General features: G+C 44.9%; 1 protein-coding gene and 1 long non-coding RNA gene across 5 annotated transcripts in view; one reads left to right on the top strand and one right to left on the bottom strand.

The window, feature by feature from the left end:
* The window catches only part of atp2b3b (ATPase plasma membrane Ca2+ transporting 3b), a 33,204-nt gene extending 24,439 nt beyond the window's left edge, over window positions 1-8,765 (bottom strand). For all 4 annotated transcript variants that reach the window (XM_049024049.1, XM_049024048.1, XM_049024046.1 and 1 more), the window contains exons 1-5: window positions 8,310-8,765; window positions 3,961-4,158; window positions 3,447-3,704; window positions 3,033-3,158; window positions 1,128-1,253 (exon numbers count right to left, since the gene is read on the bottom strand). In XM_049024049.1, coding sequence (XP_048880006.1) covers window positions 1,128-1,253; window positions 3,033-3,158; window positions 3,447-3,704; window positions 3,961-4,158; window positions 8,310-8,535 — 934 coding nt within the window. In that variant the 5' untranslated portion in view covers window positions 8,536-8,765. The remainder of the gene's footprint in view (window positions 1-1,127; window positions 1,254-3,032; window positions 3,159-3,446; window positions 3,705-3,960; window positions 4,159-8,309) is intronic.
* LOC125748175 (uncharacterized) lies at window positions 5,921-8,843 on the top strand. The gene is made up of 3 exons (XR_007399482.1): window positions 5,921-6,131; window positions 6,315-6,557; window positions 8,724-8,843. It is a non-coding gene; the product is annotated as an uncharacterized LOC125748175 (long non-coding RNA).
* The last annotated feature ends 6,682 nt before the right edge of the window (window positions 8,844-15,525 follow it).

Here is a 15,525-nt window from a genome sequence, read left to right as displayed (position 1 = left end):
CTAGATGGAGAACTGACAGTAACTTTCCCAACACTAGTACCTTTCAAATATACACACACCTTAGCATATACCAGTTCCCTTGTCCTACCCCTAAGCCACATCATAGTACCATTTCCCCAACCTACCCTTAAGCCACATCATAGTACCATTTCCCTGGTCCTACCCAAAGCCACATTATAGTACCATTTCCCCCATCCTACCCCTAAGCCACATCATAGTACAATTTCCCCCATCCTACCCCTAAGCCACATCATAGTACCATTTCCCCCGCCCTACCCCTAAGCCACATCATAGTACCATTTCCACCATCCTACCCCTAAGCCACATCAAAGTACCATTTCCCTTGTCCTACCCCTAAGCCACATCATAGTACTAGTTTCCCTTATCCTACCCCTAAGCCACATCATAGTACCATTTCCCCTGTCCTACCCCAAAGCCACATCATAGTACCATTTCCCCATCCTACCCCTGTGCGACACTATAGTACCATTTCCACTATCCCATCTTCACATCTCTTAATTATTTATTCACATCTGCAGTGTCCTCCCTGAGCAGAGCAATCCAACAGGAACCACCCACACGCTCAGAGTCATGGGAGGAGGTGGCACCCAGACACAGCGCTCTCAGCTTGCCGTGTTCTGCTCCTCAAACATAACTACAGTCTGCATACTATTTTGTGTGAGGAAGCACTTGTGTCCTTGGTGATCCTTGTGCTTACTCAAAATGATTATGCTGCATATTTTTGTTTGCCTTCCACATTTTCTACATCAATCCAAAATGGAAGCGCAGACCTCATGCAAGGTTTTAGATTGTTCGACTAGAACTGTCAGACGCATGTCTATTGTGATCTGACTGAAGGCTCTATCGGCATTGTTTTGTTTTGAACTACATTTTCCAGCCATAAAATATGAAAGTGGTGTTATAAAAACTGGCTTGCATTTCAGCTTGATGCCAATCCTAAATCAGGAGAACAGTAATTGTGGCTAGATTATCCTAGTCTGAAGAGAAATATATATGATCTTACATTGCAGTGGCAATATATATAATGAGTTATATGCAAGGTAAGAGTTTTAAAAATGTAGAAAAACGTTAAAACGGCTAAAATGCTTAATACGCCGATGTTTTACCTTTTTTTTCCTTTTTCTCCTCCTCCATCTCTCCGGCCCCCAGAAGCGTGAAGATGATACCAGTCTGGGAGTTGATCCCCACTGCAGTGACGAGCATCCTCCCTGACCCTTCCATGACGTGGGTGCCTGCAAACCAACACATCAATACCACAGAGTCACAGAGTCACCAAGCCAGGGACACAAAACCGTGCAGAGTCAGAGTCTCCAAGCTGCAGAGAGATTTATACGTCAGAGAAAGAGTCATACAGTGCCACATGCAACCATACAGTCAGTCACAGATTCAAATGCAATCATAGAGTCACAGAGTTGCCATAACTCATTCATAGACACGCAAAGTTACAGAGTGACTTCATACAGAGTCACATCAGATTCTGCTCATAGGGTGACATCATGGTGTGAGATCACATATCACATAGAGTGACACCACACTGGATCAGAAATGCAACCAATATGCATCAGATGAATCAAGTCACTAGCATCTTCACTGAACTGGTCTTTGGTTTCATCTCAGTATATGAAGGGAGAAAAGCTATGCTTAAGAAAGCTGATTAAGTCCTGCCCTTAGAAATTTCAGAATTTTAGCTGTGATTTTTGGTGAGGAACTCTTCTGTGAAATTAGTTATTTTAGATGTTTTAGATTAGCAATGCATCAGGGCAGTTATGTACAAAATTTTGCGGCATGCATAAATTCACAGTTTTGAATCATTTATATGCATCATTCAGAGTTGGATGCTGATGTTCAGAGGTGTTTCTGACCCTTATGGGTTTTCTGTCAGGTCTTCTGTACCTACTGACTGTACTTGTCTGATTTTTTTCTTTTAGACTGTCTTCAGGGTTAACTTTGTGTTAGCAATTTAAATATATTATTCTGTTATACAAGGGTAAAGGGTCACTTATTCTTTTTATTTATTTATTTTTTAACGGCTATGCAGTTTTTTTTTTTAATAATGAATGCAGTTGCTAAGCAACAACGGAAATGATACCTTCAGAGTATGAAAAGTTCTGCCTACTCCTAACGTCGAAAGCCATGTGTTAAAATGCGTTTGTCAAAATAGCATTCCCTATAATTCAAAGGAACGTGAGATACACTGATGCCTTTGTATTGTTCCATGTGAAGTCCATCTCGAACGCAGCAATGGCGACCAGCAGCCTGGGGAAACACAGAGTCCAGATACTACATGATGCTGTGAGCACAGTGTCACTGACTCAGCTAATGTCTCCCATTCTCTCACTCATGAAGGCCTGCCCTGATCCTCAGGAGGAAGGCGTGAGTTAGACCCATTGCACGCATATCCCAAACTGTTCTCTGAAGCACTACCGACCCGCTTGCAGAGTTGCGCATGCCGGACAATTAGCAAAGTGCTCGTGTACAGCCTTCTAGAGCAGGGCTTCTCAACCACGACCCAATTTTTACCATGGCAGCTCTGTTACAACCTTATGTAAGTATAGGTCTAAATTCACACTATGATCAAGCACACAGTGCACTCTGCAATTTACACCAATCGATGCCTATCGCCAGTTAATTTTTAATTAATCATCTGTGGTTTGACTTCTTGGATTGGTTGAGTGTTCGTTAGATTTGCACTAAGCAGCAGACCCAAGACCCCTTTATAGGTTAATTCTAGATCTGAGGTTGGGAAATCTGATTGCAAATCAGTGCAGGAGCTTGCTAGTTTTACAATGCTTATTTTTCCATCTCTGGCAACGCCTTCAGAATTTGAAGAAACATTTAAGGGTTCGATTTTGGTGCCAGCGTGGAATGCCTGTACTGTAAATACATATGGGGTCCTTGCATCGCCAGGGTTTCAAAATGTAGCTCCTTGACAAATGAGGCCTCCATAGTGGTAAATATAGATGCCCCATAATGTCACTTCAAAAACCACAAGAGACACAGAAAATACTCACCAGATAAAAGCATGGGGTCCTTGTCGGCAGACTTGCTGACATGGTCCGACTCCCCGGTGAGGGAGCTCTCGTCAATCTTTAGATCATTGCCCTGAATAAGAATCCCATCAGCCGGCAGCAGGTCACCTGAAAATGAGAGAGTAATGTGAACAACCCCTAAACTGAACTCATCATTTAGCTATTGGACAGAGCAGTTAAAGCTGGGTGTTTACCGCTCTTCACCCAGGGGCGGGGCCATAGGTGCATTGGTCCCAGATCTGCCCCCTCCCTTCTCACTCGCTGATTCAAAAACATATCATTGACTAATGACATGGCTGGCCCCTCTATATAAATTATGGCCCAGCCACCTTAAAAAGTCCTCTAATCGTCCGCCTTCGCCTCTCTATATCATTTACTGAGCATTTGTAGACCTACCATATTTGACCTGCGCCATGTCTCCCACCACCATCTCGGCCACTGGGATCTGGATGACATTGCCGCCGCGGACCACAGCGAAACGCTGCTCCTGCTCAATACGGCTCTGCAGGCCCCGGAACTGTTTCTCTTTGCTCCAGTCGTTGAAGGCCGTGACCAGCACCACACAGATGACGGACAGCAGGATGGCCGCTCCCTCGATCCAGCCCGCTTCCGCCTCTCCCTCATCTTCTGCGCCCCCAGAGACATTCCCGCAAGCTGGGGGGGGGGGGGGGGGGGGGGAGCAGTTTCAAACAGATGTGGAGAAAGACAAATATTACACAGAGGTAGCAGATGGGTCCACGACAAAAGGAGTCGCATCACGCATCAATACATTAACAATTCTGCTTGCTAATAAACATGAATGTTCAAATATTGGTCCTATGTGCAACCATGGCCAATACTGATTTTCTCCATGTTGCCTTCACATGTTGCCTGTCTTTCACTCCCATGTGCCTCAAATCTCTCCACTTACCTTCGCTCTCCTCCCCAGGCGGCTGGTAGAAGGACAGGCCGAGGGAGATGATGGCGGCGATCTCGAGTATGATGAGCGTTACATCCTGCAGCGCCTCCCATACCAACTGCAGGAAGGTCTTTGGCTTCTTCGGGGGGATGAAGTTCATGCCGAAAGTCTGTTTCCGCTTCTCTAAGTCGGCCGGGTTGCCCGACAGACCTGAAACCACATCACCGGTGATTAAGCTGCAACGCGGACGCTGAGAACAAAGAGGGCACCTCCACTGCACTTGTCTCTGTGCCGCCCTTGAAGAGGTTAGAGGTGCCAACCTTGAGAAGCCAAAGGGTCACAGCGTCATGGTGGATGGATGGACATCAGGAGAGTACTCATGACCGGGGAGAGGGCACAGATTGTCCAATGCTCACTACGTGTTGCGGTACATTCATTCGGTGACTTAATCATTCGACACAGGTGTGGTCAACTTGCCAGATGTTCACAGATCGGGCCCGATATTAAACGCCCTGTTTTGCGTCAGCCGTGACCGACGGCACCGGCGTAGCACGGCTCTGCGTAGGGGTTCAGGGGTTCGGGGCCTGGGTCGGGCGCAGTACAGATGGCCTAGCTAGTGGGTAGCTGCCTCTCTGCAGGATCGTCACACAGGCCTCACAGATCCCCCCACCAAATGTCACCTGCTCCTGTCCCTCTGCCCCCAAGCTCCACCCCCTTCCTCTCTACCCCCCCTCACTTGCTTTTTCTCCCTGTATTTATGGTTCTTCTGCATTTTCACCGTGCTCTCTGGACACTATTAGCACATCTTAATGGATTTCGCTTTGTTCTCCGTCTCTATTATTAATATCATTGTGGTCCTGAAGCTCAACCACCACATCAGTGTTTTTCAAGGACCCCTCAAAGGTTCATGTTGGGGCTTGCAGTTCCACCAGAGAGCCTCAAAAACCAACAAGACACATCATTACTGTCAATTTAAATAATCATTTACCTCTTACCGCTATTATTCTTACCGAGTTTTTTTTTAACCTACAGAAAGAGTCATCGATTTGTAAAGTTCACAAAATTTCAGGCTTCTGGGTAGTTAATTGCTGCTGAATTATAAAACTGGACATCATACTGCAAAAATCAGATGACAGGTGAAAGATGACAGCTGTCCCTCAAAGGCATAAGAGGTTTGTCCATCAGTCTAGATTTGTTACTACTGGAGTGACCAGCCATGCCGATTACAGCCGGGTGACCTGGAAACTGCAAATCAGCAGTGCAGGGGCACTAAGTCCAGTTTCACATAATGTATTTATTTAGCGGTGGCTATTGCTGTCCTTATCTTTGTTTCATGATTCTGCTCTTCCGCAATCCTCTGGTTTATTGTAATATACTTGGTCTGCAGTCTTAAAGGGCGAGAGAGGAAAACAGGACCAGGCCAAAAAAATGATCAATAGATCAAAGCGTTTCAAAAAAAAAAACAGAAAGATACAGAAAGCATGTCAAAGAATATGAAGATGGACGAATGTGTGGCTTTTTCTGCTCTCTCTCTGTGCCCTTCACCCAGCTACAAATGATGTCATTCTATATAGGCTGCCCACATTTTTTTAATTCCATTTCCCTGCAGTGATGGAAGGGCTCTCAGTGTGATTCCCGTGTGTGTGTGTGTGTGTGTGTGTGTTTACACCGGAAGCGTAAGATGTGCTTGGCCTCACAGACCACAGAGGCATGGCGGGCACGAACGTCGTGCCCGGAAAGATTTGGCGCAGGTGCACTCAGGGAACCCGGCGAGCCTTTCGGCTAGCGAGAGCGTCCGCACAGAGCGGCCGTTGCTGACAGACGCCGTGCGCTTCCTGCTCCTCACACTGGTTTTGACCCATTTTATTCCAGCAGTATGGCACCATAAAACCTCTCTTACCTGGATCACACACAAAAGCCTGTTACGGCGAGCAAACTGAAATAGACTGAAACAGCTGAATGGTTTAAATGTTTTTATTACGCATGTTTTTCGGGGCTTTAAAATTGGGAGTACGACCGATGCTAATTTCGGTGCTGGAAAAGAGGCGGCGTGTGTGTGTTTGTGCTCGCGACGCGCATGTCCTGCAGGGCAGCGCTATCTCACCCGAGTATCGAGGGTTAACTGGAATTCTGCTGACTGATCACAACCGCAGGGGCTGGCGGAGACGCCGTCTCCTCCTCAGGTATAGAACACCATCCTCCTCTCTGCCTTCCTCACTCGGATTCTCCCCTTGGTGCGTCCTTGACAATGCGTCAAGCTGCTGTCTCTCTCGCTCACTCGCTCCCTCTCTCTCTCGCCCCCCCCCCCTCTCCTTCTCTCTCCCTCCACCTCTCCCCCTCTCCATCACCCTCCCTTGGTTCTGCAGTGTTGGTTTCACCAGCTGCCTGGAACCTGGGTCCAAATCGAGGCTTGTGTTACAGGTTTCAGGACGGGAGACGCTGGTGTTCCGAGATCGGATCGCCCGAGAAGCCTCCCCTTCCCTCTCTCCTACTTTTCATGCTGCTAAATCCTCCCTTTCTTATCTGCATTTTGCCGCCAGTGCTGCGAGGTGGAATAGCTGCTGTTTGACCCCGCGATTGAGCCACAGCATCAAGGCAGACAGCACTGTGTAAGAATGAGACATCGATGACATAGTCTCACTATTACTTGGATAATTACAAGATCTACACTCAGGATGAGTGCTGGAATTATATTCTTTTAAGATTTCCACCAATACGCTTTATTTTGCATGTTAATAATGCCTTTAATCTGGATTAAAATGTATTACATTTATTGCCTTAAAGATATAGTAAAATACAATTGAAAAACATTATTCATTCTGTATTTTTGAAATGTAACACTGTAACGAGGGCTGACTTGATGTTTACAGTCCAGGAGACAGATAGGGGGTGTAAAACTGTCCTCTATACACCCACCAGACCACTGATAGGTCTGTAGCCTAGCAACATAACAGGAAAGCTTGTATGGAGAGTGGGAAGTTGGCAGACTGAAAGAGAGAAGGAGAACAGGGGATGACAGAAAGACTGAAAACTGATCACGGTAAATACATGTCTGCCTGACGCTGGTCCCGCACTTTACAGGAGTATCATTCTGCTGCAGAGCCGAATGGATAAAGGTTAAATTCAAGCACATCCGAAACGGAATAAATTAACGGAAAGGAAAAACAGAGGACAAGCGAGATATTTCTGCCACACATCTTATTTTAGGATTTGTAATCTGAGAGATTTTTTAAATAAAATGAGCAAACATAGCAATAGTGTAACATTAGAAGAGCGTTTTTGAGACGAGACAGTCGTAGGCCACGTCTCAGTCCTGCAGATGTCAATCAGGGGAAGCCAGATAGATCCATTTAACAAATGAATATTCCGACCAATCTGCCTGCATGTCAGGTCTGTCCTTGAGGTGTAAATCCGTTGCATGTACAGGGATGCAGAGAAGCTGGTCGCCTGCCCTCCTGCTCTGATAAAGCTCCTTCTAACGAAAGCAGGTCAGAGGAGGAAGGCAAATGAAGGACAGCGGAGGGCTGAAAAACGGAAGGATAAAATGGAATGGAGAGACGAAAGAAAAGACATGTAATAGGGGATGATGGCGAGAGGCGTGTCCGGATGTGCGAGTGCATCTGTGTGTGCCAATCAGTTGGAGGGGGCTGATCTTAGAAATGACAGCAATCGGCAAGTGGAAGGAGACAGGAAGACAAGCGGGGGGATTAAAATCATAGGAGTGACACAGTACAGCAGACAGCAAAGGGTAGGTTACACAGACAGGCAGGGCTGGGAGGAGCTGCTGGCCAGAGGGGTTAGAATACAAAACAGAACAGCATTTTAATAATCCAGCCCCCTTTCCGCCCGGACATCAGGACAGCTGGGGGGGGGGGGAATTCCCTGTTTAATCTCAACCCATTTAATCTCAACATCCATGAACAAAGGTTTAAAAAATGGGCAGACAGACCATGAGGAATCTGATGGCAGATAATAGGGAAAACATAGTAAAAGACACCCAAGCAGAAACCACCATTATATCCAGACAGCACGAGAAGGCAAAGAACACATTAATGTCAAATTAAAATGGTCATTAAATCACTGTTCGTACACAGACCATGTTTTCAGGCAGGTTTATAAAATGTGGTCCTGCTGTCAGCCTGCGGTGATAAAGGCACTAAGAAATACAGGCTGGTTCTGGCATAAATACATGGCCTTTCTGGTCCTCCTACTGGTGGCTCATGGTCTCACATGGCCTCATGTAAAGGCATTTTTTAGTAAACGGCCAATGAGATAACAGTACCCCAGCCTCACCTGTCTGTAAAGACAAGACAAACTGCAATCAAAGACATTTGAGAAAAGGGAACTGGAGGCTTCCTCACCGTCGCTGGTTGATGACTTCAGCCGTTGGCAGAGACCATCCGTGTCATCGTAGCTCTCCTGGATCTTCTGCAGGGCCTCGCCCCCCCTGAGCTCCATCAGGTTCCGCAGCTCCTCCAGGGTGACCCCGAAATCCCCCGAATGGTTGACCTCTGAGCCACTGCTGGCCCCAGTGCCCCTCTGGCTCTTGGGGTAAAATTCTACCGTGCTGTTGGCGAGGTCCCCCATGGTTGCTTTGTAGAGACACAGCTATAAAGACTGTTCTGACTTGGGGATGGTCCTGCACTTGCTCGTTATGAGCACAATGTCTCTGTTATTTCTCTTTCTGTCTTTCTTTTAGGGGGAAGGGGGGGTTGTCCTCTCTTAACGTTGAGACGTATTTTTCACCCCCACTCCTCTCCCTCCTTTATTTCCAGACGTCCTGTTTCTCCATACAAGAAGAAGGAGAATGGAAAGAGAGTCTAGCTTTAATTCTTCAGGTGACCCCCCCCGCCTACTTTTCAGTTCACCTTTTTTCGTCCCCCTCCCCCCGAGGGTCAACAGACAACTGGATCTGGGCGTCCCCAATCCATTGAGAACTGGAGTGAGAGGTTGAGAAGATCACGGAGGAAAAGATACCCGATTGTCAGAATTTTGGAGACGGACACAGTAAAGGTATAAGGGAGAGGGTGCTCAGAGGTCAAATGTCAGAGGTCAGAGCTGTGGGAGTCGCTGGGATCCTGCACAAGGAGGACATACAAAAAGGGTTGTTGTGACTGGTGTCAAGATAACATTAGAAATTCATTTGCTGTTGCATCCATTTCCCCAGTTTCCAAGCCTGTAGACACAGGCCATGAAGATATATTTGGAATTCAAGTACATACTTATCTACTACAGCTTCCAAGAATTCATATTTTGGTATAATTTTACTTAAAGTAGTTATGTATACTACATTATAGATACATTCATAATGCATTATAATGCCTTCTTAAAATATTATAAACATGTGTACAACTATTTATAAAAAGGCACAACACATTATAGTCATGTTTACTTAATGCACTTGAATGCTCTATGAAGCTCTCATCTATAATGCATATACTGACCATTATAATGCATTATGAGGTATCTATAGTGCACTATAAATGTCTTCAGAATGCATTATAAAGACTTATAATGACCATTATAATGCATTATGAAGGTATCTATAATGAATTATGTTAACTGCCTGAAGTAAAGTGTTACCTATATTTCCATGCTCCGCTAAGTAAATTGAACAAAAGTCCTATCAACACTTGGTCCTACATCATATACTTTCAAGCAGGGAGCATCGTTGACAATGTAAGGCACTGACTTGCTCTACGTGCCTATATTACATCATTGGTGCTTGTTCTCAAGGAATGGTTGATGTTGTACATCAGGTCATATGTTCCTCCTTCCTCCTTCCCTCAGTCAGCAAGCATTGTCTGGTGGTTCCTCCACTATGTGACAAAAAGTCTCATGGCAGAGTTTTTGTGTGGTTCTTTGATGGTACAAAGAGCTACCCAACTGCATCCGGTCTGAAAAGTCCTTCACCACTTTCAAAAACCGACCCATCCTGGGAATACTTCAGCTAACCGCATGCTAACACTGACCCGGCCCTGGTCATTCTTCCTCGACTATCCTGTAAAAATGATTTCACTTAGTCCAAATAAATTCTCTTTCCTTGTATGTTCCTGCTAGATTCCCTAGATGTTATTCATCTGTATAGCCGTTCTGATGGTAGCTTCAGAGCACCAGGTACTGACAACTCAATGGAAACTTAGACTAACAGCAGTTGAACCTTTGACAGCCATGTTTGTCACATATTATCTGAGTCACTCACGTCTGCTAAATAAATAAATGTAAAATGCAAACATAATGACTATGCAGTGATAAATTGTAGAAGCACACGCGCAGATACACATAGGAAGACACACTTTCATCCACACCCTTGAAGGCTGCACATGAATGCACACACATGCATGTTTGCACACGTGATTCACGTGGTTATCGAGGCCCAGCCGGCAGTCTGTTTCAGGACAGTAGCCAAAAGCAAACGAAAAGTGACAAACAGGTGAAAACAGATCTGCAAAAACACCTGGTGTTTCAATGATACCAGTACAAAGACACAGTGTACAAATCAGCACAGAGATTATTAGTGGCGCTGAGAGAGCAGAGGCTGCAGATCCCGCGGTGACTGGGACCACGGTGTGCCATCAGTCACTACTGTGGATAACCCAGCAGAAACCAATAAAGAGGAAACAGTGGGAAATGGGCAGAACCAGTCTGGTGACTGACAGCAAACAGTAATTCTACACACTTACCAACTTCTACAATTTAAGTAAGTGCAGGTTGTTTGTTTTTTCTACAATATGGCAATTTCAAACATGCATTTCACAATCATCTAGATAATTTTTTTTTTTTCATTTTCGTGGTTCTAAGGATTCATGGGAAATTGAGGATAATGAAATTGGGGTGGGGACCATCTCATCCATTTAAATATCACATCACATTAAATATGGGCGACATAGGTGAAGATAAGGAAATGCTTCCAGTTCTCTACTCAAGATTCATTTCCTCCAGAGTGAAAACTTGAAGAATGTGTTTTTTAAAAATGGTCTGGCAGAATTTAATGGGTATAAACAAAATAAGAAAATGTACTCTAGAAAGTAGCTTCCTGTACAATGACAGCTGTGATTGCAGCTCCAATACATTAAATACAGATGTGGAAGTAAGTAAAGATCTACACTCCAGTTAATTATACTGCACCTCTGGGTATTATCCTGTATTCAGTCATTATCTCTCTTCTCCTCTCACTCACTCCTTCCATCTGTACTCCCCTGCCATCTTTTCATCCTATAAATGCCCTTTTGCTCCATTGGAGGTCCCCTTCTGTGAATGTATCAAAATGTCGGTTTGACAGTCTCATTGGCTTCGCTCTGCTTCTCTGCGTTACCCCTTGTTTCACGTCCGTCCTCATTAAAACAAAAACAAGGACATAAGCTTATATCAAAGAAGCCTATAACCCCAACTACTGTCAGCTGTACTCTACAATTCTCAGCACTGCTGCCTTTGATGTTTTGACATTTGATTTTAAATTTAAACATTCACACCGAACCTTTTGATACGTCCCGGTGACGTAATTGTTGCGTTGTCCCGTCGTGGTGTCAAAGAGAAACGATGAACTCATTCACTGCCATGGTGCTAAAAGATGCTGAGAAATTATCGGGATGCTGTTTACAGTCATTTAACTGACGAGCACAGCAAGTTGAAAATGGTATTTTCCATCCAAATACCATGCGATGGCTGTAAATGATTCCCACACATCATCCGCGGCGTCTCGCAAAAATTGAGAGTTTAACAATCGATAATTTGATATTTGCAAGCAAAAAATCTGGCAGATTCACAAAGGCATTTTTTAATGAACATTCTGCACGTGCTTGCATAAAATTGTGTTTTACGGTGCATAATTTCTTGTTTTTTTTTCATGCGGTTCGAACACAGTATGCTGTGAATTATGTATAAATATAAAAATATGAGTCACGGAAAAAGACGGATTTTCAATGGTCTCTTTGTGCTACTGCATTACTGTTAAATGCAAGCGGAGCGGCTGGCAGGCAGGCAGCTGTACTCGCCAACACATCGCAACTTCCCTAACAACCTCTCATCAACGGTAGCGGCACGCAGGGCAGTTCGCTGACCAGAGTGAGAAAATATCGACTGCGCGTGCTCATCTCCTGAGCGAGTGGCTTTGTGTGTGGGTAACTAGTTAATCAAATGCAACCTTATCTGCTCAAAGCCCAGTGGTACCACATCTATTCTAAGCTTAGATGGTACCCTGGACTGGACCATCCTACATGGGTGTACAACCAAGCCACATGGGTCCACGTCTCAGCTAAGTTGAGGAACAGAGCTGATTGGATCAAAACAAATTGATGTAGATTAATCTTGAATGGCGTCTATTTTCTCAGCCCGTGTGAAGCCTCTTCTGTCTGTTGACTGTTAAAGCTCCTGCCATTTCCTGAAGGTGCACATGCACCCTTTCTTGCTCTGGGTTTTTTGGCTTGAATCTTCCCCAGCCCAGCATCCAGAGAGCTGCAGCAATTCTTTGCCTCCAGCAACCACCAGACTGAAGCAGTGGTGTCAGAGTAGGGGAACTACAGAACAGATCATGTAATGGCAGGAGGAATCTTCCAAATAACATCAGATAAAATGGCTAGAGAAGATAAAATGCATTCAATGCTATGGACAATGATGTGTTGCTTAGCAAGGTCTGACCAATCAGCTTGGACCGATATGGTGGAGCACGACATGGTCGACCACATCACCTTTTGAAAACAGTTTGGGAGAGAGCACCAGTTAAATGTGAGGACTGTGATGTCCCTGGGAGCAATGTGTCGGTCACTGTAGAAGGACCTGGCTGATATGCTTAAGGGACACTTGCTAATAGGTCTACCTGTGGTCTAACACTGAAAACATCATTGAGCTGAAGAACAGCGCAAAGCCCTTCAGTGCGGCAGGTGGATACTTATCAGGGATAATTGCCTTGTTTACCTCGCGCACGTCCACAAAGAAGCAAAATGCCTCCCCACAGATTTTCACTGAATTGGAAATCCATGGGGAGGCATCGACTGGAACAATGAGAACCGCTTCCTGAAAGCACTGCACCTCTGACACGACACAACTATGGCAAATGGGGTCACGGGTGGGGGGGAGAGGGGTGCCAACCGGCACTGGCTCCGGTGAAGGATCATAAACAGTAGGTCACTGTAATGTCAGAGCACTTGTGTTCGGGGGATGTTGGGGCTTATCGCAGTCGCCGTCATTGCAACGTAACAAGCTCTTACAAGCTCACTCTCTGTTTTTGGCATAAGGCAGCGCCTGACCCAAACACAAGAAGTGGATCCGAGTCAACCGATCGTTTCATATCGTGATTTATGAAAACTAGCATCAGCCAACCGGTCCTCACAAGTTAGCTACACATCATACACTGGTAAAAGAGAAATCGCACAGAGGGATTCGTTCAATGTCCTTCATGTTGGCGGCGAAAGAGAGCTGCAGATAGGACAGGAGATAGATGGAGCCCTGCAGGCAATAGCAGGCATGAAATTTCAGATAGCACTCAATAAGAAGAGAAGGGGTTGGGGGCAGCAAGCTGTACCACCAATATATATTTCACAAATTGTCACTTGTAATGCTCCACCCACCTCCGGTGCACCTCTGTGTGATGTCACCTTGCTACCCTCATAGGAAATGAGTAAACAATTAGGTAACCAGACTAACACAACATCGCTTGCTTGCATATTTGCAGTTATAGGTTATGCAGGTGTTGTTTTTAAAAACCTTACTGTCCCTCTTCAAAATGATTTGCAAGTAGAGTTTCTTGGGGAGGGGGGGTTGCAAACACTTTCAGCCCCCCATTTATCCTGGGTAGGGCACATTGTTCAAGGCTGAACACATTCCTAAAAGCAGAATGCTTTTCAAGTCAAAGGAAGCCCAGCAGAGATCAATTTGTAAACAGTGAATGTGACCTTCATGGCCCTCCAGCTCATCCTGCAGCTGTCCTGTATGCTGGTGAGTAAAGGTGCACCGCAAGGCTGCTGCTCACACACGCTCCGATGGGTGCTTTGGCTTTAAACATTCCCCTGGTCAAACATTAACAAACATTTACTCGACGCTTACTCCCCACGTAACCAGCAGAGTACACTTCACATGTCCTGAGCTGCTCTCCTCTACGCAAGCACAGCGCCATGCTGTGCGTACAAGCAAAAACAGACAATGGGGGCCTTCTTTATTTTCAGCCGCCTATGAATAGCGCCAATTCGTGAAGTCAGTCAAGCTAACCTATGTGAGAATTCGCTGTTGTGTCACTTACCATACAGCACTACTGCGCTAATGTTCCGTGAGCAGTCATATGAGACCGAATCCATTCTGGACTGCAGCATTCCGTGTACATTTTCCATGTTTCCTGGGCAGCACTGGCTAGTTTGGTTTATTTGAGCAGGCCCGGTTTCCCTTCAAGACGAATGCCTTGATCCTTTCCATTGTTTTTCTACAAGGAGGACCTAATCTTTAATCAGCAGTCAGAGACACTGGAGAAGACCAAGTTTTAGTTTTACGTTACATTACGTTAAATCATCTACAGACAAAATTTCCTTTTCAACTCTCTGTTAAAACATTAGCAGCAGAACACGATAAATACTGCATGAAATCAAATGTTGGAGACGTAGAAGCATTGAAGGACGGGGCATTACCAGTGGTGTCTTCAGCTTGGTGTTCAATCTACTGTTTGAAAAAATGCCACCCAAACACATTGTCTATGATGTTACTCTGCATCAGAAACTTCTTGATTTGATGATACAGCAAGCACTACACCTCTTTTGCCTATTGATACCAACCGCATCGGAAATAAAATATAAAGACTATTCAATTAATGTGGTAACCGATGTGAGATCTTCCATACCCTTTGCCCGTAAGCAGAGAACTTAATATGTTGACTGAAGAAGTCAATGCCAGAACAGCTAAGGAAAATGGTCATTGAATAACTAATATTCCAGTCTAGCATTGAATCCTTTCATAACAATGAAGAGGGAAGCAATAAAGGTGAATGTAGCTTTGCTTTTGAAATTGCAGTGATAACAACATCATCTAGCCAAAACCATGTGGATTCTAGATCCATTAACCTTTCGAACACAGTTCAGTCCTAAAGCTCACCAAGCAGATCGGACAAGAAGTGGTGAAACAGAGTCTAAACCCCACAGGTGGTTATTTTAAGGTTTTATTTAACACCTCCAGCCACTTTTTAATACTTCCAAAGCTGAAATTTGACCAAATGGGAGTATGCTTGCTGATATTCTGATGAAACATCCCGAACTAGTCAAATAGATCATCATAGCATACACTAATAAAAGACTAGCACCAAACGCTAAGAACCTAAGGTCAATTAATTTCAGGTTAGATACTGAATAATTCAAAAACATTCTTCACAAATATATAAAAAGATAACATTTAGGAGTGACTGGAATGGAAGTGCATTGAGGTATAGCATAAGGTGAAGCATGTCATCATAACCTAACCCTCTATCCTGGTTCAGACTGCAGGAGTCAGAGGCTTTCCCAGGCATCACAGGGCCCAAGGGTGGGAAAAAAATCGAACTCAACAGGCAATTCACCGGCACCAGATAAAAGAAGTGTTGATGTGGCCAACGGGTTTAGCCCG

This window comes from Brienomyrus brachyistius, chromosome 8, assembly GCF_023856365.1.
Source record: "Brienomyrus brachyistius isolate T26 chromosome 8, BBRACH_0.4, whole genome shotgun sequence".
Classification (NCBI taxonomy): Eukaryota; Metazoa; Chordata; class Actinopteri; order Osteoglossiformes; family Mormyridae; genus Brienomyrus; species Brienomyrus brachyistius.
The sequence above is the reverse complement of the archived record's forward strand: the minus strand, read 5'-3'. Positions and strand labels throughout refer to the sequence as shown.